Source organism: Ipomoea nil, unplaced genomic scaffold (genome assembly GCF_001879475.1).
Source record: "Ipomoea nil cultivar Tokyo-kokei standard unplaced genomic scaffold, Asagao_1.1 scaffold2480, whole genome shotgun sequence".
NCBI classification, from domain to species: domain Eukaryota; kingdom Viridiplantae; phylum Streptophyta; class Magnoliopsida; order Solanales; family Convolvulaceae; genus Ipomoea; species Ipomoea nil.
In genome coordinates this window covers 6,706,039-6,732,384 of record NW_017618908.1, presented here as the reverse complement: position 1 = coordinate 6,732,384, position 26,346 = coordinate 6,706,039, and the positions used below count along the sequence as shown (strand labels likewise).

The 26,346-nt window shown below is 32.8% G+C and overlaps 3 protein-coding genes across 5 annotated transcripts in view; 2 read left to right on the top strand and 1 right to left on the bottom strand.

The window, feature by feature from the left end:
* Window positions 1–8,145, top strand: part of LOC109153217 — a 48,299-nt gene extending 40,154 nt beyond the window's left edge. Inside the window, exons 2-8 of the mRNA XM_019301054.1 lie at window positions 3,758–3,859; window positions 3,972–4,360; window positions 5,690–5,748; window positions 5,862–6,004; window positions 6,475–7,089; window positions 7,191–7,316; window positions 7,460–8,145. Of these exons, the coding sequence (XP_019156599.1) occupies window positions 3,758–3,859; window positions 3,972–4,360; window positions 5,690–5,748; window positions 5,862–6,004; window positions 6,475–7,089; window positions 7,191–7,316; window positions 7,460–8,110 (2,085 nt within the window). The 3' untranslated portion in view covers window positions 8,111–8,145. The remainder of the gene's footprint in view (window positions 1–3,757; window positions 3,860–3,971; window positions 4,361–5,689; window positions 5,749–5,861; window positions 6,005–6,474; window positions 7,090–7,190; window positions 7,317–7,459) is intronic.
* LOC109153219 (14 kDa zinc-binding protein) lies at window positions 1,899–25,369 on the bottom strand. Of its 3 annotated transcripts, none has more exons than XM_019301058.1 (7): window positions 25,208–25,369; window positions 25,020–25,118; window positions 22,967–23,047; window positions 22,344–22,491; window positions 20,832–20,949; window positions 20,355–20,436; window positions 1,899–2,037 (listed from the first exon to the last, which is right to left on the bottom strand). In XM_019301058.1, the coding sequence occupies exons 1-6, from the start codon at window positions 25,237–25,239 to the stop codon at window positions 20,369–20,371; spliced, it is 546 nt and encodes a 181-aa protein (XP_019156603.1). In that variant the 5' UTR covers window positions 25,240–25,369; the 3' UTR covers window positions 1,899–2,037; window positions 20,355–20,368. The 3 variants fall into 3 exon arrangements, 2 of the variants coding, with proteins under 2 accessions (XP_019156603.1, XP_019156601.1); XM_019301056.1 differs by having other exon boundaries at window positions 1,902–2,037; window positions 20,352–20,436; XR_002049472.1 differs by lacking the exon at window positions 1,899–2,037 and adding an exon at window positions 19,158–19,437 and having other exon boundaries at window positions 20,313–20,436.
* LOC109153220 lies at window positions 13,156–13,918 on the top strand. Its single transcript, XM_019301059.1, has 2 exons — window positions 13,156–13,508; window positions 13,717–13,918. Exons 1-2 carry the CDS (start codon window positions 13,311–13,313, stop codon window positions 13,819–13,821), a joined length of 303 nt encoding a protein of 100 aa, XP_019156604.1. The 5' UTR covers window positions 13,156–13,310; the 3' UTR covers window positions 13,822–13,918.
* Window positions 25,370–26,346: the final 977 nt, after the last annotated feature.

Sequence of the window (26,346 nt, the reverse complement as noted above, 5' to 3'; positions counted from 1 at the left end):
TATTAGCATAGTGAGTACTACATCAATAGTAACTTGTTGAATAATTAAAATTAAGACCTAATTTCAATATTTTGTCATTTAAGATATCTGGTTGAGGATTTTCTATTCAGTTGGAGACCAAATGGCACTATTTGAGGAATTTATTGACCAACTTGATATTTTTTTTCTTATAAAAAAAAAAAGAGTTAATTTTATTTTTTGTTCTAGATTTATATCTGACAGTCCACTTTTAGTTTTTTTTTTTTTTTTTTATTAGAACACCCTTAATTAGTCCTAGTATTATTGTAATATGACCATTTTTTGTCCTCTCAACAAAATCGGTAAAATGCCAAGGACATTTTGATCTTTTTATACAAAGTAGGTTGACCTATTATATTTTTTATGTTTATTTTTTTAATATGCAAATGTAATACTTATACTATCAAATATAATACGAACCAAGTTGATTGTAGTCCACTGGCATCTGGTTGGCTCTTTATGTGAGATGTCTTAGATTTGAGCCTTGGTGAAGGCGTAAATAGTATATGTGGGTGTCCCCCTTTCTTTGTAATAAAAAATAGAGTTAATTACCAAAATGGTCCCTTGACTATAGTGAAATTACCAATTTGGTCCTTGACTATTTTTTTAACCAATTAAGTCCCTCAACTTTAAAAAATTTAACCAATTTGGTCCTCTGTTAGTTTGACCGTTAGTCAACGGTTAACTTGGGACCAAATTGGTAATTTTGCTATAGTCAAGGGACCATTTTGGTAATTAATTTAGGGGTGAACAATTCGGTTTAGTTTTCTCGAATCGAACCGTACCGAACCGAACCGAAGTAATATACCAAACAACCGAACGATATTGAATTCTTATATTAGACTTTAGATATGGACTATGTAAACATCATAACACATAATATATAACTTTTGATAACAAACCATAAAGAAATCAAATAAAATATTTACGAGAGATACCCGTGAAAATATGAGCTGAACGACAGAGCAAGCAGTAAGGGACTTGGATTTACTTTTTATTTATTTATTTATTTATTTATTATTATTATTATTATTATTATTATATTTTTAAAAAAATCAAATTGTATTCGGTTCAGTTCAATTTTTTATCGAACAATTCAGATTGGATCGGATTTTTTATCGAACCGTTCGGTATACAAGAATTCAATATCGTTCGGTTGTTCGGTATATTACTTTGGTTCGGTTCGATTCGAGAAAACTAAACCGAATTGCCCACCCTAAAGTTAATTACCAAAATAGTCCCTTGACTATAGAGAAATTACCAATTTGGTCCTAAGTTAACCGTTGACTAACGGTCAAACTAACGGAGAACCAAATTGGTTAAAATTTTTTAAGTTAAGGGACTTAATTGGTTAAAAAAAATAGTCAAGGACCAAATTAGTAATTTCACTATAGTTAAGGGACCATTTTGATAATTAACTCTAAAAAATATAATACGAAATCATCTAAAAATAAAATGTTGATTACTTATAAAAAAATATAATATTATTTAAAACAAATATAATATTTTTATATTTAATGTATACATATTACTTTTTTCGTCAAAGTTGATATATGCATGCCATGCCATGGGACGACAACATGACTAGTGAATATGCAATCATTATTGTGTGGAACATATTTTGTATACTGTGAAATAATATACATTCAGTACAAGAATAATGTATATTGTATTCAGAGGATGTACATTATTTTCGTACTGAGTGTACATTATATTGTATAATGTACATTCAGTAAAAAAAAATATAGATTTAGTATATTAAAAATGTAGTTTTTGTTATGGTCCACATAACATTGTGTCTAAAGTCTCCATATATAATTGATATTTGCATAATAAGATTTAGACATTTATTTATATCCACATTTTGATTTCGAAGTAGGTTATTGTAAAGTTGAATAATCCATTGATATATTTTATCTAGTTCGTAGATGGACTAAGAAATACTGAATAAATGAAAAGCAAATTAATCAAACTACTAACATTTTTCCCGGCCCGATGCCAAAGTTTGATCATATATAACCTCGATCAGCCTGGAGGCCATTTCATCTGTCTCCCACTGAGTACGTGCAAGTGGAGATGGTAAACAGATTGACCTCACAGGCTGACCTCCGATGCCACGCGGCTCCACGCGTGAGGCTTTTTCCGGCGACATTTTCCAGATCAGTTAGCAACATGTTATATATGTATATATATATATATATATATATATATATATATATATATATATATATATATTGTATATTTTTTAATAATTAAATAGGCAACATGTTATCAACTTGCAAAAAAAGTTAATCGAACAAATTTAACTAATAGATGACATATTTGACACTTCTGCCAAAAAGTATTTTGTTAGAACAGAGTATCAAAGTGTCATTAAATACAAGAACATTTCGATTGTTTTTATACAAAGTAGGTTGACCCGTTATATTTTTTATGTTTATTTTTTGAAAAAAAAAATCAAAATTGAAGACTGAAATGCTCTTGTAATTGACGACATTTAAATTGTTTTGTTGATGAAGGACTAAAAATGGTGATGCCATAATAATTTTTAAAAATAGTGATGCCATAATAATACTAGGATTAAAAGTGAATGTTTAAAAAAAAAAGACTAAAAGTGAATTGCCACTTATAAATTTAGGACCAAAAATATAATTAACACTATTTTTTTAATTATGAGATCAGAAAGAAATAAAAATATATAAAACTTAATTTGGTGGGAAATCTTTTCTACAGATTAGGCATTTGTCAATATATACGAAATTGCACAAGCACTTCAGACAGGCTTAAAGATGATATTAGAATGCGTAGAGTCTAAAAGAAGAAGAATGGTCTGAATTGAAGTTGCGTGTCTCACTATGTGTACTGGACAGAAGCAACAAAGACGGAACAAATGTGGGGCAGCCACAGTTGATGCAACTATTGACTTGGTAACTAATGGTTATAAGTTTAATTTTATTGGGAGTTGTCTATTCACCTTTTTTAATTGATTTGAGTCACTCAATTATGAAAAATTTTGTGGTTTAAGATTACAAAGCATTATTCAATATACACGCACTGTACACTCAGATAATATCTACAAGTTTCTCTAGTTACTCAAAAAAAAGGACAGACAAATGTAAAGGAGCTGAGGAAAAAGATGAATGGAATAACAAGCTAAGCTTAGCTTTACTAGCAGTGAGCATCGATCTGGGCATGCATTCTTGGAGGATTGGAGTGCACTGAAGGATAAGAATAATTTTGCTTTTTTAGCTTTTTGATTATCTGATAGGCATTTTGATTCTTCTCCTCCATTTCTACTCCAAATGCTATTATATATAAGTGATGTTTTGGTGACTGATGATATATGTATCAATCTTAGTTATAAATTGTCAGAAACCACCCTCAAGTAGCTTATACATATTCTCCATTCAATATGGCAGCCCAAACAAGTGTACTTGTATCCCAGAGAAGAATTTCACAACCGACAATGATGCTCACATCACTAAGCAGCCAACCTGTTGATGAGAGTGTAATCAGGGAACAGGTTTTGTGGACTCACAACTATGATGGTAGAGAATTTAACACCAACGCCATTTTAAACATGGCAGAAAAGACTCTCAGCCTTGAGATGGTTTGTCATTCTACTTATTACTTCATGATATCTTAAAACTACTTTATGTTTGACTTTACCTACGACCAAAAATAGTTAGATTGTGTTACTATACAACTAATGCATGCATGCATGTATGGGGATCTGCAGGGTACTGCTCAAAAAGCCATGGTGGAGGAGTTGAATGATGAACTAGAAGAGCTCGATAGTTACAAGCAACTTCCACTTCATATCAAACAACTTTCATTCGAGGTGTGATTAGATTCTTGGGATCGATTGGAGCTATATATATATATGATAGATGATCAAAATGTATAGTAAAATGTTTGCAATGACTGATAGGATGGCTATATTATATTTTCAGATAGCTTCCGGTGCAATTGCAAATCGACACTCCACCACAATTCATGTACTGAGCATTTTGTCTCCATATTCATGGGAGGATAAGTTAGTCCTTATGATTGCAGCTTTCTCCATAATCCATGGAGAATTCATCCTTTTTTCACGACTACTGCAAAAAGGCAAAGGATTAGCCTGGAAGTTGGCACATCTTAAACAAAGTAGTCATTGTCCAATTGAGGATTGCTGCATAATTAGTTCAGCCATAGAACTGACCAAATGTGTGCTTCAGCTCAAACAATGCCTATCTTACTCCCCTCCGCAATCTGTAATTTCGGCCTTGCCAATGGTTGCCTATTGGATAGGCAGAAATATTGTTAACTGTGCCGCCTATCCCTGTGGCACTCGCTTCAAGTAAGATTTAATGTTTTGATATATTCATTATTAGTTCAGTTAATATCAATATAGTGTACTATTAGTACCTATTCTTGGTTTGTGTCGGTTAGTTACGAAAAATCTGTACTAGTTTATCTCTCTATATAGTCCTTTACCGATGCGACTAGGGTCACAAAATAAGATTTACTAGGGTCAAAAGGTAAGGTTTACGTAGTACATACCTTCTGATAGTACAATGCCTCGTGACATTGCATGGAAAAAATTACATGGCAAATCTCTATGATCATGAACTCTCATATGTGATTCCGTAAGACGAGTCTAATTTTTCACAAGTATTACATTTTCTTTCATTAGTTACAATTAGACCTGGCAATTATGGACACGACCCGTTAACACGATACGAAACCGGACACGAAAATAACGGGTTAGTGTTTAGCATTAACGTGTCCCGGGTCGTTAACAGGTTAACCCGTTAAGAACCCGTTATGTTTCGTGTCTTAACGGGTCAACCCGTTAAACCTATTAAGAACCCGTTTAACCCGTTAATATTATCGTGTCAACCCGTTTACACAAACCTGTTTATAACCCGCTAAGAACCATTTTTATGAATGAGATTACAAAAGATATCATGAACATGACTAATGATGAATTTACTACATTAGGCCAAGATCATATACCAATTATTGATGTTCAACAATATGAAATTTGAATTTTTATTGTGTTCAATTTTATTCTAAAAACTAGCATGGACTTCTTTAATTATGATTTTTGTATGTTATTTTATCATTTTATGAATGTTATATAAATTGAATATTTTGTTTAGTTTGTTTGATGGATTGAATGGTAGGTTTTATTTCTTTTTTTATATAACTTAAATTTAAATTTTAGTTTTTTTTTTTTTAAAATATATTAATAGTTTTAGCGGGTTTAAACGAGTTTCGTGTCATATCGTGTTGACACGACCCGAAACCTATTAACAAAACGTGTCTATCGTGTCAACCCGTTTAACCCGTTGACAAATCGTGTTCGTGTTCGTGTTAAAAATTTAAACCCGTTAATCTTAACGTGTCGTTATCGTGTCGACCCGTTAACGAACCCGTATACACGAATTGCCAGGTCTAGTTACAATCAATTAATTTATTTATGATTAATATTATAATTAATTTTTCTTATAAGTAACTGTTCAATCCATAAATATTACTGATCTATACATATTTTTAATTTCTAATTAGTATTAAATTTTCACAGCATAAGTATTATATTTTCTATCTCGACCCATCTCACAAAAAATCACCCAAAATTACATAATGTACTAGCTTATTATTATTATTGTTGTTGTTGTTACAGGGTTCAAAATGAACATAGGGAAATAACCACCTTTATGGCTATTTTCTCTGCAGAACTAGGTTAGTTGATTTTATATATAACGCGGTTGCCAAATACTTACGCATTTGATTTATTTATTGAAGATTATATACACACATATTAATACATTGTTTTTTCATATGAATATATGCAGCAAAGAAAAAGGAGGAGGAATCTTATGAAGCATTGCGAAATGCATTATATCACGGCTCTTCTAATAAGTTAGAAGTTTTCAAATTAATGTTTAATGTCAAAAATGATGATGATGAGACAATATTTCTTAATCGGAGTTTTAGGGTAAGGTTTTGAATCTAAACAACCATATATTTCTCTCAATATAATTCCATACTATTACTACGGCAGTACTGCTGTTTTTTTTTTTTTATTAAAATATTATTGAACTAGATTTGTTTAATTAATTATATTATATTTGGATTTACTAGAATTCTCAAAAAAAATATTTGGATTTACAAGAGCTATTTCATCTAACTAATATATGTAATGTAAATTTTAAAATTGTAATACAATCATATAGGAGTCCCTCTCACTTTAAGAGGTTATTTCCACATTATTGTCAGTGAGACTCGATCCCTAGTCATTATTCTCAAACTTCACTCCTGTGATTAACTGAACTGCCATGCGGGCAATCATATCCTAATTATTGCTATTATGGTAGTTGGTACGGTGTGTATACACAATTGGGTTAAGAATTATTAGGCTTGCATTCCATTCTTATATACATGTTAATATTTCTGTTTATATGTTAGGCAATAAGGCATTGGAAACAGTCATTAAGGAATTGGAAACACGCATTAGTGATGCTGCTAATAACATCAGGTGTTGGCGTCCCTAAAGAATGGATTCATTTTTTAAATTGCTTTCACTACAGCTCAAGAGCATATATTATTTGGATCCCAATCACACAGGATGATGCATCATGGAGCACTGAGTATGAGCAACAATGCCATCAATTAAGAAACAAGATAGACTTCCCTTGGTTGAATGATCCACAAAAAATGATGAGGCCACAATTCACAAAATTTGTTAAGGAAGAGTTGTTTAAAATGAGATGGGGAGAGGAACCCATAATTGTTTCACTTGACCAACGTGGAAGGATTGTCCACTCAAATGTCATCCACATGATGCTCACCTGGGACGCATATTATATTGAAAAAGATATAATAGGGATAAATGTCGTACCAGATAACATAAGTCTTATCATACAAAACGAGTTGAAGCAAGGAATTTACGGCATTGAAGCAAGTTCGGAATCCCGGCATGTGGGACCTAAAATTGACTCAATTACAAGGGATTTGGTACATAACATTGATTCACAGATAAATGCTTGGAAAAAGAATGTTGAAGGCATAATTGAAGAAGTGGTACACTACTACGACCTTCTACTTTTTGATTCATTTAATTTATACCGTATTATAAGCATTTTATAACATTAATTAATTACCTTATTTTCATTTATCATCAGACAGCACAATCTACTCCGTATGACCGCGAAAAGGAGAAACTTTTGTGGCAACAACAAACTGCTTGGACTCTTCATCTACTGGCACCTGACTACTATTCTAGAATTGGCAAACCAAAAAATGATTGGGTAACCCCACATTCAAGTAACTTTGTATTTTCATATATATATATATATATATATATATATATATATATATATATATATATATATATATATATATATAATTATTTATTTATCAATTAGCTAATATGTTTTTCTTTAATTTTCAGATTCGTGAGGAAAAATATATTTTCTTATATGGAGGAAACAACATTAAATGGATTCGAGAATTTCTTAGTAAGTCACGTGAAGTTGCCTCCAAAATCCAAATGAACTTTGAGTTGGCCTACATTGGGAAAAACAAAATGATAAGAGGAATCATTAATAAAGAAAGAATGAGTCATTGCCCATTGCGTGATTCTTATGGAGTATGGTGGTTTTGGACTCGTCTTCGAAGTATGTTTTTGTCAAGAATTCAATATTTAGAGATGACTAATCACCTTGTTAAAGAAAACAACAATGATGAAATTTTGCAAGGACTCAAAAAATTATTGTCCTATGAAAGCATGAATGCAACAACTGAAGGATGGGCCTTGTTAAGCAAAGGATCAGAAGTGGTTGTATGTGGACATGGAAGTAAAATGTTGCAAGCCATGAATGACTACGAGATTTGGAAGGAAAACATAGATGCCACCAAAAGTTTTGGCCAGGCATTCAAAGACCACCATGAGATGCTTTCCAAGGATAAGCATTCTTGTTGTACCCTTGAATATCCAATTACCTTGAGCAAAATTCCTGAAAATGAAAGATGTCCCGAATGCTCTCGCCGTATGCAGAAGTTTTTAACTTTTACTTGTTGTCATGATCATGATGTTGTATGATGATAACTATGAGTCTCTTCATTGTGTATTTGATTTTTATAATTTTATTGAACTCAATGTTAATTTTCATTAACTTACATTTTTATTTTTATTTAACTTTTAGCCATTTTTGGATTTTATGCTATGACTTTTTTTTACCCAAAAATAATTTTTTTTTATTGATATTTGATTGTTAGTCAAACAGTTATTCAATCGGCCTGACACCGATTTTCTAACCTAGAGACATGAGCCCTAGCACAATTAATTAAGTAGTACGGAGTAATATATATTAAATTTAATGAAAATTATATTTGAATAATTAACAAATTAAAATTATTTATATTAATCTATATTTTAAAGATTCAAATAATTCTATATTCACATATTATATATTATATATATCATAATAACAAAGTTATATTATACAAATTTTTAAATTCCCAACACGCATAGCCACGACTATTAAGATTTGAACCTCAAAGAGGTCTAAATCTTGCAAATGAATGCGGCTAAGCAGCATTGATTATTAAGGACTTCCTCAATAGTTGAGATTTTTTTTTTCTCAATTTTTTGTGAGCTCTAACATCAACCTCATCATTTACTATCTCACTCAATCACAAAAATCTTTCTTCACAATAATTTGAGATTTTTTCTCAATTTTTTTTAGACCCACTATTTTACTATCCTATATTTTAATTAATTATTTATTTATCATCATTCTAAAAATTATAATTGTAATTATAAAATTGATCAAATAGGATTGATAATTATGAAATTTTAATTTAATTGATAATTATGAATTTAATAAATAAAAATAATAAATTTAATAATAATGTATATTAAATTAAATTAAAAAAATAAACAACAAGAACTGACCGTTGCATTATATTTTACTTGTAACGACCAGTTCATTGTAATGAAGAAAAATAAAAAATAAAAAATAAAACAAAGAGGTCTGAAACACTCCAGTGGCCACATATAACACATGCGCCCGTTGATTGGTCGGTGAAACGCAATTGCATCTCACTGTTGGCTTAAAAAAAAAAAAATTGACAAAATCTTTTATTTGCAGGGAGTGCCCAACACCAAAATTTATCTTTCCACATTAGTTAAAAACCTTAACAAGAAACTCTAGTGGCATGTTTGGTTCATGGAATAGGTCAGGAATGGAATAACATTCCTTGGAATAGACCTATTCCATCGTTTGGTTGGATCATTTTGTCATGGGAATAGCATGCCTAGGAATGAGCTATTACCTTCGCAAGGGGAATAGCCATTCCTAGGGGGGGCCTTGGTATTAGCTATTCCCATGCCCTTGGGAATAGCTTTTATATCACAGATACCAAAAATACCCTTTGGACATTATATAATATTTATATTTATTTAATAAATATAATGTATTATATAAATGTATATATTTAATTAATTATAATTTTTATCCATCTATATATATATATATATATATATATATATATATATATGTGTGTGTGTGTGTGTGTGTGTGTGTGTGTGTGTGTGTGTGTGTGTGTAAATAAAAATAAATTAACTGTATAAGACTCCTTAATTATGGAGCCTTATCTCATAAATTAAGTAGTCTGCTCATCTGCATGCCTAGCGGATGGGCATTGCAAGCTTGCCTAGCGGATGAGCATTGCAATTGAAATTATGGAGCCTTGAGGCTCCTTTTATAGGAGCCTCAAGGCTCCATTCCTTACTTCTCCAACCGATGTGGGATAAGTGAGAAAATAAATATAAAAATAAATATGTTTTTGTATAATAATAATAATAATAATAATAATAATAATAATAATTATTATTATTATTATTATTATTATTATTATTATTATTATTATTATTATTATTATTATTATTATTATTATTATTATTATTGTTATTGTTATTGTTATTGTTATTGTTATTGTTATTGTTATTGTTATTCTCTCTCTCACACACACATGCATATACATGTATATAAATATAAATATAAATATAAATAAATAAATTAATAAATAAACATATATATATATATATATATATATATATATATATATATATATATATATATAACATTCAGTATATCATAATCATATTTTTTATTATTATTATTATTTTGTATAAGGGTATTTATGTCTTTAAAACCTATTCCATTTCTATTCCTTTAACCAACCAAACACTAGAATACAATTACTAAAGTCTATTCCTTCAGCCAACCAAACAACATAATACAATTCATATTCTATTACTTACCTATTCCATTCCATGTGGAATAGCATCCCTATTCCCTCAAAATTCATTCCGTGAACCAAACGCGCTATAGGGGAAATGGGGTAGAGAGACAGATGGAAGGGAATAGGCCGGGAATGGCATAGCATTCCCAGTAATAGGCCTATTCCGTTGTTTGGTAACCATTTCTATTACCAGGAATAATATTCCCGGTAATAGCCTATTACCTCAAATAAGGTAATAGCTATTACTAAGGGCCCCCTTGGTATTAGCCTATTACTGAACGCTCAGAAATAGACTTTAGAATCTATTTCCTTTTTTACCCCTTTCTTTAACCTAATTTTTGTTCCTATATATAAATTTATCCTATTTCACCACCGTCGTCGCCACCACCATCACCACTGCCACCACCGCCGTCGCCACCGCCACCACCACCATCGTCGCCGTCGCCACCACCACCACTGCCACAACCGTCGCCGCCCCCACCACCGCCGCCCCCACCACCACCATCGCCACCGCCGCCGCCGCCACCACAACTGTCGCCGCCCCACCACCACTGCCACAACCGTCATCGTCGCCACCACCATCGCCACCCCCACCACTGCCATCGCCACCAACACTATCACCACCACCGCCACCATCGCTGCCGCCGCCACCACCACCACCACCAGAACTGCCACCCAGCAGCACCACCGCCACCACCACCCCCGCCACAACTGTCGCCGCCCCCAACACCACTCACACAACCGTTACCGTCTCCACCACCACCCCCACCACTGCCACCGCCACCACTACCACCCCAGCACCACCACCACCGCCGCCGCCACCATCACCACCACCGCCACCACCACCGCCACCACTGCCACCACTGCCACCACCACCGTTGCCACTACCACCACCACTGCCACAACCGTCACCGTCGCCACCACCACCGCCACCCCCACCACTGCCACCGCCACAACCACCACTACCACCCCAGCACCACCGCCGCCGCCACCACCATCACCACCACCGCCACCACCATTACCACCATCGCCACCACCACCACCGCCGCCACCACCACCATCGCCACCATCACATATTTTTATAAGGGTATTTATGTCTTTTAAAACATATTTCATTTCTATTCCTTAAATCAACCAAACACTGTAATACATAATTCCTAAAGTCTATTCCTTGAACCAAACAATAGAATACAATTCCTATTCTATTCCTTGTCTATTCCATTCATTATGGAATAGCATTCCTATTACCTCAAAATTCATTCCGTGAACCAAACATGCTGTAGGGGAAATGGGGTTATAGAGACAGATGGAAGGGAATGGACAGGTTTAGCATGGTAGCAGGTCCACCGCGCTACTTTAAATAGCTCAATGTTCTTTAAACTGCAAACTTGTCTTCATTTTGGGTCACTAATGACATTCCAGTTAGCAGAATAATATAGCAAGATCTACCCCACTAGTAACATGACAGTAAGATTGTTGAAGAAGCAATTCATCAACTTCTATTGTTTGCCAACAAATTAAAGAATCAATATTTGAAGATATAATGCTTGATAAATAATATATGATTTGTAGTGCTTATATAGAATATACATTTTCAAAAGTTAACCATAGAAGAATCAAAACATAAGTCAAATTTAGAGAAATTTTCCGCAGATTAGGCACTTGTCAGTATATACGAAATTGCACATGCACTTCAGACAGGCTTAAATATGATATTAGAATCTTTAAAGTCTAAAAGAAGAAGAATGGTCCGAACTGAAGTTGCGTGTCTCTCACTAGGTGTACTGGCAATCGTTATGCCAGACACGATTCTATATTTATAATTACTGAACTATATGTTCATAATTATAAAGTTATATATTCATAATTATTGTTCTATATTTCGTTTCAGAAAAATATATTCATAATTATTGTTCTATATTTCGTTTCAGAAAAATATATTCATAATTATAAAGCTATATATTCATAATTTTTTAACTTCATATTCACAATTATCGAATCTCTATATTCATAATTATAGAACTATATGTTCATAATTATGTTCACAACTCTATGTTTTGCCGTGTATTGGACAGAAGCAACAAAGACAGACAAATGTGGGGCAGCCACACTTGGTAAAACTATTGACTTAGTAACTAAAGGTTATAAGTTCAACTCCAACAGGAGCCGTCCATTGATATTCTTAATTGGTTTGAGTCAGTCAGCTTTGGACAACTTAGATTGGTTTACCTCCTTGAATCCTTGTAATACATTGTCAATTACGATTACAAAGCATTACTCAATATACACTTAGGGCCGATTTTTTGATTTTTTGTGGCCACATTCTTATAAATAAACGAGGCCCTACCAAAAGTATAAGCGCAATATTTAAAACCAATACCATAAAATATACGATTTTTACTTCAAATAAGTATGAAGGGTGTAACACCAGGTGAATGCAAAAAAATCATAGTTCCTACTTCAATTCACTTCCGATTTAAATTAATTAACTAGGTCAAAAATAAATATTAATTAGGTCCTCGATCTAAAAATTGGCGCGGTGTTGCCGTCTTGCATGCTCTAAAATTGAGTGTATAATACACTCACCCTCAAATAGTATCTACAAGTTACCTTGGTTACAAAAAAAAAAAAAAAAAAAAAAAAAAAAAAAAAAAAAAAAAAAAAAAAAAAGACAAATGTAAAGGAGCTGAGGAAAAAGATGCATGGAACAAACTAAGCTCCACCCTCCCTTATTAGCTTTACACTTTACTAGCAGTGAGCATCGATCTGGGCATGCATTCTTGGAGGATTGGAGTGCACTGAGGGATAAGAATAATTTTGCTTTTTTAGCTTTTTGATTATCTGATAGGCATTTGGATTCTTCTCCTCCATTTCTACTCCAAATGCTATTATATATAAGTGATGTTTTGGTGAGTGATGATATGTATCAATCTTAGTTATAAATTGTCACAAACCACCCTCAAGTAGCTAATTATACATATTCTCCATGCAATATGGCAGCACAAACAAGTGTACTTGTATCCCAGAGAAGAATTTCACAACCGACAATGATGCTCACATCACTAAGCAGCCAACCTGTTGATGAGAGTATAATCAGAGAACAGGTTTTGTCCACTCACAACTATGATGGCAGAGAATTTAATAGCAATGCCATTTTGAACATGGCAGAAAAGGCTCTTAGCCTTGAGATGGTTTGTCATTCTACTTATCACTTCATGATATCTTAAAACTATATTTTATGTTTGACTTTACCGGTCTACGAACAAAAGTAGTTATTAGATTGTGGTACTATACAACTAATCCATATATGCATGTCGTATAATAATATAATTGTTTGAAGAAGGCTTTGGTTTTTATTTTTAAATGAAAAATTTATGTACTATGGGGATTGATCTGCAGGGTACTGCTCAAAAAGCCAGGGTGGAGGAGTTGAATCAACTAGAAGAGCTCGATAGTTACAAGCAACTTCCACTTCATATCAAACAACTTTCATTCGAGGTGTGATTAGATTCTTGGGATCAATTGGGGCTATATATATATGATAGATGATCAAAATGTATAGTAATGTTTGCAATGACTGATAGGATGGCTATATTATATATTTGGTCATTTAATTTTCAAAATGTATAGTAATTGCAAATCGACACTCCATCACAATTCATGTACTCAGCATTTTGTCTCCATATTCATGGGAGGATAAGTTAGTCCTTATGATTGCAGCTTTCTCCATAATCCATGGAGAATTCATCCTTTTTTCACCGCTACTGCAAAAAGGCAAAGGATTAGCCTCAAAATTGGCACATCTGAAACAAAGTAGTCATTGTCCAATTCCAACACAATTATCCTCCGACAATAACAACCAAAGAGAAATTGAGGATTGCTGCATAATTAGTTCAGCCATAGAACTGACAAAATGTGTGGTTGAGCTGAAACAATGGCTATCTTACTCCCCTCCGCAATCTGTAATTTCGGCCTTGCCAATGGTTGCCTATTGGATAGGCAGAAATGTTGTTAACTGTGCCGCCTATCCTTGTGACCCTCGCTTCAAGTAAGATTTAAAGTTTTGATATATTCATTATTAGTTAATATCAATATAGTGTACTATTAGTATGTATTCTTGGTTTTAGTCTGTTAGTTATGGAAAATCTGTACTAGTTTATCTCTCTATATAGTCCTTTACCGATGCGACTAGGGTCACAAGATAAAATTTACTAGGGTCACAAGGTAAAGTTTACCTAGTACATACCTTCTGATAGTACAGTGCCTCATGACATTGCATGGAAAAAAATACATTGCAAATCTCTATGAGACTAGACAGCCTCATGAACTCTCATATGTGATTCCGTAAGACGAGTATAATTTTTCATAAGTATTACATTTTCTTTCATTAGTTACAATCAATTAATTTATTTATGATTAATATTATAATTAATTTTTTTTTATGAGTAATTGTTCAATCCATAAATATTACTGATCTATACATTTTTTTAATTTCTAATTAGTATTACATTTTCGATCACAACATAAGTATTATATTTTATTTATCTCGACCCATCTCACAAAAAAAATCACCCAAAATTACATAATTTACTAGCTTATTATTATTGTTGTTGTTACAGGGTTCAAAATGAACATAGGGAAATAACCAGCTTAATGGCTACTTTCTCTGCAGAACTAGGTTAGTTGATTTTATATGTAAAGCTACGTTACCAAATATTTACGCACTTGATTTATTTATTGAAGATTATGCACACACATCTTAATACATTGTTTTTTCATATAATATATGCAGCAAAGAAAAAGGAGGAGGAATCTTATGAAGCATTGCGAAATGCATTATATAACGGCTCTTCTAATAAGTTAGAAGTTTTCAAATTAATGTTTAATGTCAAAAATTATCATGAGAGAATATTTCATGATCGTTGGCATCATACGGTAAGGTTTTGAAACTAAACAGCCATATATTTCGATCAATATAATTCCATACTATTACAACGGCAGTACTGCTGTTTTTTTTTTTTTTTTTTTTTTTTTTTTTTTTTTTTTTTTTTATTAAAAAATTATTGAACTAGATTTGTTTAATTAATTATATTATATTTGGATTTACTAGAATTCTCAAAAAAAATATTTGGATTTACTAGAACTATTTCATCTAACTAATATGTGTAATGTAAATTTTAAAATTGTAGTACAATCATATAGGTTATTCCACATTGTCATACTCGATCACACGTCATTATTCTCAAACTTAACTCCGGTGACTAACTGAACTGCCATGCGGGCAATCATGTCCTAATTATTGCTATTATGGTACGGTGTGTATACACAATTGGGTGGAGTTTTTGGCTAAGGGAAGATAATTGATTGGGTTAGGAATTATTAGCTTAGGCTTGCATTCCATTCTTATATACATGTTAATATTTCTGTTTATATGTTAGGCATTAAGGCATTGGAAAAACGCATTAGTGATGCTGCTAATAACATCAGGTGTCGGCGTCCCTAAAGAATGGATTCATTTTTTAACTTGGTTTCACCGCAACTCAAGACCATATATTATTTGGATCCCAATCACACAGGATGATGCATCATGGAGCCCTGAGTATGAGCAACAAGAAGAGTTATTTTGGTTGAATGATCCACAAGAAATGATGAGGCCAGAATTCACAAGATTTGTTAAAGAAGAGTTGTTTAAAATGCGATGGGGAGAGGAACCCATAATTGTTTCACTTGACCAACGAGGAAGAATTGCTCACTCAAATGTCATCCACATGATACTCACTTGGGCCCCCGATTATATTGAACAAGATACAATAGGGGTAAATGTCGTTCCACATAACATAAGTCTTATCATACAAAACGAGTTGAAGCAAGGGATTTACGGCATTGAAGCAAGTTCAGAATCTCGGCATGTGGGACCTAAAATTGACTCAATGACAAGGGATTTGGTACGTAACATCGATTCACAGATAAATGCTTGGAAAAAGGATGTTGAAGGCATAATTCAAGAAGTGGTACACTACTGCGACCTTCTACTTTTTGATTCATTTACACCGTATTATCATATATTCTTCTTTTTCTAACATTAATTAATTACCTTATTTTCATTTATCATCAGACAGTACAATCTACTCCGTATGACAGCGAAAAGGAGAAACGTTTGTGGAAACAAGAAACTGCTTGGACTCTTCATCTTCTGGCACCACGATCTGGCCGCCTCTATTATACAATTGGCACACCAATAAATGATTGGGTAAGCCCACATTCAAGTAACTTTGTATTTTCATATATATGTAATTATTTATTTATCAATTAGCTAGCTAATATGTTTTTCTTTTCAGATTGGTGAGGGAATATATATTTTCTTATATGGAGGAAACAACATTAAATGGATTCGAGAATTCCTTAATAAGTCAGGTGAAGTTGCCTCCAAAACCCAAATGAACTTTGAGTTGGCCTACATTGGGAAAAACAAAATGATAAGAGGAATCATTAATAAAGAAAGAATGAGTCATTGCCCATTGCGTGATTCTTATGGAGTATGGTGGTTTTGGACTCGTCTTCGAAGTATGTTTTTGTCAAGAATTCAATATTTAGAGATGACTAATCACCTTGTTAAAGAAAACAACAATGATGAAATTTTGCAAGGACTCAAAAAATTATTGTCCTATGAAAGCATGAATGCAACAACTGAAGGATGGGCCTTGTTAAGCAAAGGATCAGAAGTGGTTGTATGTGGACATGGAAGTAAAATGTTGCAAGCCATGAATGACTACGAGATTTGGAAGGAAAACATAGCTGCCACCAAAAGTTTTGGCCAGGCGTTCAAAGACCACCATGAGATGCTTTCCAAGGATAAGCATTCTTGTTGTACCCTTGAATATCCAATTACCTTGAGCAAAATTCCTGAAAATGAAAGATGCCCTGAATGCTCTCGCCGTATGCAGAAGTTTTTAACTTTCACTTGTTGCCATGATCACGATGTTGATTATGATAGTGATGAGTAGTAATTCATAGTGTATTTGATTTTTATAATTTTATTGAACTTAATGTTAATTTTCATTAACTTACATTTTTATTTTAATTTAACTCTTAGCCATTTTTGGATTTTAGGTTATGTTATTTTAATTAAAATAATTAAACTTTTTTTACCCAAAAATGAAATTTTTAATTGATTTGATTGTTAGTCAAATAGTTATTCAATCAGCACACCGGTCTTCTAACCTAGAAGCGTGAGCCCTAACACAATTAATTAATATATATTAAATTTAATGAAAACTATATTTGAATATAATTAAAAAAAATTTATATTAATCTATATTTTAAAGATTCAAATGATTCTATATTTACAAATTATATCAAAATAACAAGGTTCTATTATACAATTTTTTTTTAATTCCCTAACATAGCCATGACTATCCAGATTTAGACCCAAAGAGGTCTAAATCTTGCAAATGAATGTGGGGCTAAGCGGCCTTGGTCACTAAGAGGGGAATTGGACAGCCACTTGGTTGTACATTAATGGAAATAGTTCCTCAAAGCCGAATGACTATACGAGTATTGTAGTTTTTTTTTTTAATCAAAATAATGAAAACAAATAAAAATAAAATAAAATTACATACACTTAGGATTTACATGAGCACTAAAACGTTATGTATTAGCTTAGTGAGTACAACATCAACGGTAACTTGTTAAATAATTAAAATTAAGACCTAATTACAATATTTTTCCATTTAAGATATCTCGTTGCAGACTTGCAAGGTTTTCTATTCAGTTAGGAGATCATATTACACTATTTGAGGGATTTATTGACCAGTTTGACACTTTTTTCCTATTAAAAAGGTGTTAATTCCATTTTTTTTTTGTTCTAGATTTATATGTGACCGTCTACTTTTAGTCTTTTTTTTTATTATTAGAACATCCTTATTTGGTTCTAATATTATTGTGGTATGACCATTTTTTGTCCTCTTCAACAAAATCATTAAAATATCGTTAAATACAATGACATTTTGATCTTTCTATACAAAGTAGGTTGCAAATGTAATAATACTTATACTATCAAATGTAATACTGGTAATAATATATATATATATATATATATATATATATATATATATATATATATATATATATATATATATATATATTAGAACAAATATAATATTTTTATATTTTCATCAAAATTTCATATATGCATGTCATGCCATGGGACGGCAGCCTGACTAGAGACTAGGACATCTCATCTTATCAATAATATAAATTATACACTAAAGATCCGACTTTAATTTGTCCACATTATTTGTTGCTAGCTCGTATTGTTTTTGAAATACATGCAGCAAGTATAAGTTTCAAACTTTCAACTAAATAATTAATTATTAATAAACACCATGGGCATGGCATCTAATATGCACATTCATTTACTTTTAGCAAATTTTACTATGGACCATCAAGTCAATCATTATTGTGTGGACCATATTTTGTCTATTATAAAATAATGTACATTCAATACAAAAATAATGTATATTGTATATATGGGATATACATTATTTTTGTTCTGAGTGTACATTATATAATGTACATTACAAAAATAATGCATATTTAGTATATTAAAAATGTATTTTTTATTATAGTCCACATAACATTGTGTAGACCATGGTCCATACAATAATTTGCCCTTCTACTATCATTCTATTTTAATTTCACTTTAATTTCATTTTACAATAATACCCTGTTTTTTAATTTTATTTTCCATACACACTAGTTTCATATACTTTCATTATAGCAATATCAATATATCATTTTTTTTTTTTAAAACAACCAAAACGGTTTATATTAGAGATATGCTGAAATAGTGTCAGGTGGGATATCATCCCAATACATAACAGTAGCGTAATCAAAAGCTGAAGATGCTAAAGTATGAGCTACTAAATTATCTGATCTAGGTACGAAGCTAATAAAGCAGTAATCAAACGAAGTAATAATAGACTTGCAACTATCTATGGCATAGCCAACATAAGAACGAACTGGTCCACTATTGGACGACAAGTAATTCTTTAGAGTTAGGCAATCCGTGTAGAGACGTACACTCCGATGTCCACGATCCATGAGCCATGATAGAACCTCCTACAATTTCATTTGACAAGCAGTATACATTATTGCATAAGCTTTATTTTTTAGTTACATTTTCCACACGCTAATTTAATTATAATGAGGATGAACTATTATTTTAATTACACTTCAAGTTCATTTATCAATATATGTAATTGTATATTTCATTATGCATACACAGTAGTTTCATTATACTAATGACATGTTTGGTTCATGGAATAGGTCAAGAATTGAATAACATTCCTTGGAATAGACCTATTTCATCGTTTGGTTGGATCATTTTGTCATGGGAATAACATGCCTAGGAATGAGCTATTACCTTGCAAGGGGAATAGTCATTCCTAGGGGGGCTTAATATTAGCTATTCCCATGCCCTTGGGAATAACTTTTATATCACAAATACCATTTCCACATTATATAATATTTATATTTATTTAATAAATATAATGTATTATATAAATGTTATATTTAATTAATTATAATTAAAAGTACTAAACTATCATTTTTTTTTTGAAAACTACTCAACTATCATTTTAATTATACTACAATTTCATTTAACAATATACATTATTAAATAAGTTCCATTTTTTAGTTTTGTTTTTCACAGACACTAGTTTTATTATAACAACATTAATTAATTTTACTATATTTTTATTTGACAACCATAGTCCACGTAGCGCTGTGTTGATCCTAGCCGGTACTGTATACCAACTGTTTACTTCTGTGTATGGCACAAATATACACCAATGCTCTTGGTGAAAATCAGCCCTCTAGAATAGCAATCATTATTTCTATATATATAAAAATAGCAATCATTATATGAGTTCACTCTTTTTTTTTTTTTTTTGTGTTTAACATGTGTATATTTAGTGTCAGATTCAAACACTTACAAGTTCTAAACTTGATTGACCCGAGTGTGTGCAAGTTTGATGATATATATCCTGGATCAGCCCGGAGGCCATTTCATCTGTCTCCCACCGAGTACGTGCAAGTGAAGATGGTAAACAGATTGACCTGTAAGAAGCAAATGAACAAAGCTCATTTTGAAAGAACTCCCAAAATTCTACTCCCTTATTTATACTCCCTGAGGTGGCAATCCAGGATTGGTTATTTTCATCATGTGGGTCCACAGAAAAATGTCTACATCAAGAACATGTGAGAGGGAGTACAAGTTGGGAGTTTAAAATGGGAGCACACCAAGTATTTTCCTTTTGAAACCATTTGCGTCATAGGAGTGCACGGAAATAGTTCCTTTCCTATCTGTGTACTGTTAAAGAATGGGGTGCCAAATGCATATGGGCATACATGTGTGAGTGCAATAGTTCGTTGTTAAGGTTAGAGAATTGATTCTTATTTTAATTTGCTTCCCCCTTCAAAGTTCAAATGACATAGGAAAAGAATAGACTTACACGCTTGAAGGCCATTGTTAATAACAACTCGAAAGCCATCCACAATTCCTTCTTTCTCTGCTACAATTTTGGCAGCATAGAGAAGACGTCCCAAGATCTCTGTGTGTCTTTCTTCAGCCTACATATATATGAGATAGAAATGCAGCCAGTTGTTGAAAACTAAATAGTTAGGTTTATCTATAGGGTTGTATCTGTTTATTAATAGGTATTTACAGTTATGTATTTGTATATATATATATGTATTGTGTTTCTGTATTACTAACAGAGAATATATTAGTAACCTTTCAGTTTTATATACATTCTCTCATTTCCTGATTCTTCATTATTGCTTCCGCCTAACTGGCGGGTGGTGTTATTCTCCACCCGCCAAGCCATTCCATCTTCCAAATTCAACACCAGTAATGAATGAGAATGGACTTGATCACAATAAACTGTTGCCAGATCATTTCAATCTACTGAAATCTAGCAAATTATTGTGTGGACCATGGTCCAGACCATAACAAAAAGTACATTTTATGTGTACTGAATGTACATTATATAATATAATGTACACTCAGTACACAAATAATGTACATCCCCTGAATATAATGTACATTTTTAATATACTAAAAGTACATTATTTTTGTACTGAATGTACATTATTTTACACTATACAAAATATGGTTCACACAATAATGATTGCTGAAATCTCATCAATAATAGCAAAAGACGAACATGTAATAAGATCAGAGATGGCTGCAAGCTTCACTGCACCACATCTGACTCTACTGCATAATATCAAGATTTCATCATGTTTGCCCCAAGTCCCCAAAATTGTTCTAAACTTTAATAACCTAAAAGGTTGGAGGTTTTAAGAGTATTAGCACTCATAAATACCAATTGTAAAAATGTTATAATCTAAGATTGGGCCGAAGTCAACTCAATTGGGCTGTAATACAAATGGACCCCAAACCACACTAAAAATATGAATCCAATCAATTAGCAAGTCCAACCATGGCCTTATCCATATGTTTCTCTCTTATTTTTACAACCTGGACTCTTAACATAAAAGTGACTAAGGAGGAGGATAGGAAGAACTGAAGAAGTTGAAAAGGATGAAGTTCAACAAAAGAGTGAAGACAAAATCTTGAAGTCCAGTATTATTGACAGCAAGTCAGCAACAAAGTACAATTACAAGTGGCGGACAATGTGTAACATATTTTCATTGGTGGGAAAAAAATCTTGAATACTAGGAAATTTTCTATCCAGGGTTTTTCTCGCATTAGATTCTATCACTCTCTTTCTCATGAAATATATAACTATAGGAAATTTCTACAATAGTTACCATGCCTGATACTAAAAATAATAAGGATGGAGTACACTGTCAAATTATAGAATTCAGAATGTACCCCATCACTTACTATTTTTAGTAACCAGCATTGTTACTATCAGCATGGAAGCACCTCAGAAGAACCTTTATTCTCAGCAAATTAGATGGGAAGAGAGAGAGAGAAGAGGAAAAAAAAAACTGACCTTGCTGAGTTGTGTTAATCCATCCCTTAATTTTGGAATAATTAGAACATGAACAGGAGCTTGTGGATTGATATCCCGAAAAGCAAGAACCTCATCATCCTCATATACTATGGTTGAAGGTATCTCCTTAGCAATTATTTTATCAAATCTAAAAAAAAAAAAAAATAACAAAATAAAATACAAGTTAGAATAAAGTGATAGTATAGATGCAACTATGCAACACCATCACCTCACAGCAATGAGCCGGTGACCTTTTGAATAAAGCTCTATAGGCGTAAACTACAGAAATTCATACCAATCTGAATTTAAGTCAGATTTCATGAATTTTTGAATCAAGATCAATCAAGACAACGGATACAATCTTTCCATTGCTTCTAATATTAAGTGTACAGCAGAAGGGTAAAAGAATTCAAAAAGGGAGGGAAAGAATCCAACATTAAATATTGCATGCTGCTAGAATTCCACTTACTGCTATAGTGATTTTGCAAATTTCCAATGTCAAAGATCTCTTTAATGTTTTCCAACATTAACAATTAGGGCCTAACCATTTTTATTTAGTCACAAAGTATAATAAGGTCTGAAACAAGAACAAAAGTTAAACAGCATATATAAGCAAACACTACATTGTTGGGGCTCCAGTATCAGCAGTGGCTGCAGCAAGCCTGGCAGAAGCCTCTTCATCAGTTGCAGCACTTACATAAGACCTGAATATGCAAAGGTAAAGAATATCTTGCTGAACCTTCCAAAAGAATATACAGAATAAAATAAGAGCCAATAAAACTTAACAAGAAACTCTAGGGGAAATGGGGGTAGAGAGACAGATGGAAGGGAATGGAGAGGTTTAGCATGGTAGCAGGGCCACCGCTACCTTACATAGCTCAATGTTTTTTAACCAGAATGTAGAATAGATGCTAAAAATAGTAAAATGCTGAAACTTTAAACTGCAAACTTCTTTTCATTTTGGGCCACTAATGACATTCCAGTTAGCAGAATAATATAGCAAGATCTACCCCACTAGTAACATGACAGTAAGATTGTTGAAGAAGCAATTCAACTTCTATTGTTTGCCAACAAAGAATCAAATATTTGAAGATATAATGCTTGATAAATAATATATGATGTGTAGTGCTTAAATCAAATACGGAGTATACATTTTCAAAAGTTAACCTTAGAAGAATCAAAACATATAAGTCAAATTTAGAGAAATTTACCATTAAAACAGTAAATCTAACAACTTTAACTCCTATAAGGATGTGGATACTAGCAAGCAATATTTTACCACTTTATCATTTTGGCCGATATAAGAACAACATGTAGATTAGCCTATTGCTTAGAGACGGATTGATACTGTTAAGAGTTCCACATCGAAAATATAAGTTAGAAGTATGGATTTATAAGGTTGTGGGTTAAACTAGCTAATTAAATTCTTTTACTTAGATTATAACATGGTATCTTTGGTCCATTTGTGTTCACCCGGTTGTCTACCTGTGGTATTGGTTGCGTCCAAGCTTTCATAGGGTAGACTAGCTAGTTGATTAAATTTAATCTTTTAGTGTGGTTTGGCCCATATGTATTATAGCCCAATTGAGTGACCTTGACCCAATCTTAGATTATAACATGGTATCAGAGTCTATTTGTTCCACTTTGTGTTCACCCGGTTGTCTAGCCGTGGTATTGGTGGCATCCAAGCTTTCGTAAGCTGGACTAGCTATAGCTAATTGATTAGATTCAATCTTTTCGTGTGGTTTGACCCATGTATATTATAGCCCAGTTGAGTGACCTTAACCCAATCTTATATTATACCAGATACCATGTAATATTATACACCTTAAGCTAATTTGAGCTAAAACTAGAGATTTGCCATTTACATTGTGGTAACTAAAAATTCGATGTTTTACCCAACCCCCTTGAGCTTTAGCTGAGTTAAATCTACTATGGTCATGGGACATTGGGACCTAACATTTGTCTCTTAATAACTTCAACCTAAAGAGGTTATGAACTTCCCCATCCGCACCTATCACCTATTCTATTTCTTTATAACTGGTGCACCCACCAGTCTACATTAATCATGTATAAACCATCTTTATAGGTTTTACCTTAATTTGTCCACAATGATAACCACTATTGTAACACTGAGAAAAAGTCATTTCTATTAGCACTTTCTTGTATGTTCACATCTCCATCATAACATCCTCATCTCAGCTATTACCATTTCATAGACATTTTGCTTTTTCACCACCAACAATCACTGCCATAAAGCATACCAATTTAGAAGCTAACCAATAGATGTTTCCCTTAAAGAAATGGTTGGTTGAATTAGAAGTTGCCCTTATCTTGTATCAACTCACCATCATCATAACAGATCATTCACATTACAATGAAATTGCATACTTATAATGCTGCAATTTTAATGCAGTAAAGCCGTGTCTAATCTCAAACAAATAATTTTAACTTTCTAAGCTTTTATAAGTATGCAATTTCATTGTAATGTGAATGATTTGCTATGATGATGGTGAAAAGATAAGAAATTGGTTCAAAATGGAATTCTAAATTTAAAGAATGGAAATCAAGAATGACGAGTAAGACAGCAGATGAATACAAAGTGGAGAATAAAAAGCAAGGCTTAAAGCATATTGAACAATTACTTTGGACTACAAACAAACAAAGAGAATAAACCTGCGGTAGTGAATAGCGCGATGGAAGAGCGGAAGAGACTGGGGAAGACGAGTATTAGACGCTCTAACGAAACCTAAAGCTCGTACTGTCAGCGGACCACTGAAGAAAATCCAAAAATTGAATCGTAAAGTAAAATTCACAAAGTAAAATTAGAGGAGAAGAAAGAATAGAGATGTGCGAGGCATTACCGTAAGAGGGAGAGAGAGCTCGCGGTAGCCATGAAAACGAGACACTACACAGGGAGAGTGAGCGAGAGAACTTTCCAATCGCTATGACCATGGAAATGCAACCACCAAATTCAACACATTTTGGCTTAGGGATTTTGAGTTCATAGATATCAATTTAAGCAACTACTCGACACAATTTTACTGGTTTACAGTGGGTCAAACTGTACTGAACATATAGTAATTATTATGTAGAATGAGCCAGGAGTCCATTCCCATATTTATCAATGTTGCAAAATACTAGGCGCGGAGGGAGCGTCCGGCACCTAGGTTATTTTTTTTTTTTTAATTAAACTAAAAATTATAAAATTCACTAATAAAATATAAAGTTCCTCTAGTTTTTTCTTACAAATTATTTACGTAGGTGGTTGTAAAATCGTTCAAAATATTGTTAAAATCATCCATTTTTTGGAGAAATTGGAGAAATTAGAGGGCCAAACCGCCTTCTGCACCGAGTCAGTTGCCGAACTTTTAACACTTTACAACTAAAATAATAATAATAATAAATGGCCGGTTCAGTCGGCTAAGCCGATTCCGGCCTTCCTCGCCGCGGCGGGACAGTGCCTAGGCGCGATTTTTGCAACACTGATATTTATAGAAGAACAAGGAGAACACATGTCAAAAGTTCGGCACGACACGTGCTCATGCACAGGGGCAGGTTGAAGGGGCAATTTATATCGTGCACTATGGCACACATAGCAATGTGCACCTAGGCACAAAACGCGCCCATTTCAATTGCTAACGTCATTCCGTCCATCCAAACAACCAAAACTCCATTATGTGTATTCAGTAGTTTTTTCTGTTTCTGTGTATTCAGTTAAGACTGAGTTTCTGTATATTCAGTTAAGAGTGAGTTTCTGTATATTTATTTACTTTGACTTTGACACACAACTTTGATGCGGCACTTGTATTAGACCAATATGGAAAAAATAACTTAAAATAATTTTAAATCTGTAATCAAATATAACCCCTTTGGTTTTTAGAGTATGAATGGGAACACCAAACCAATTGAAATATATATTAAAAGGGCATGTGGCATGTGGGTTGTCAAGTTCTCTTGGAAACAGTCTTTTCTTTCTTATGGGTAATATCATATGTAATTT

Coding starts and splice junctions, on each gene's coding strand:
- LOC109153220 (XM_019301059.1), top strand. CDS start 13,311: ATGGCAGCACAAACAAGTGTACTTGTATCCCAGAGAAGAATTTCACAA. Junction 13,509..13,716: donor AGGCTCTTAGCCTTGAGATG/GTTTGTCATTCT, acceptor ATTGATCTGCAG/GGTACTGCTCAAAAAGCCAG.
- LOC109153219 (XM_019301058.1), bottom strand. CDS start 25,239: ATGGCTACCGCGAGCTCTCTCTCCCTCTTACG. Junction 25,119..25,207: donor AGCTCTCTCTCCCTCTTACG/GTAATGCCTCGC, acceptor GATTTTCTTCAG/TGGTCCGCTGACAGTACGAG. Junction 20,437..20,831: donor TAACAATGGCCTTCAAGCGT/GTAAGTCTATTC, acceptor TGCTTCTTACAG/GTCAATCTGTTTACCATCTT.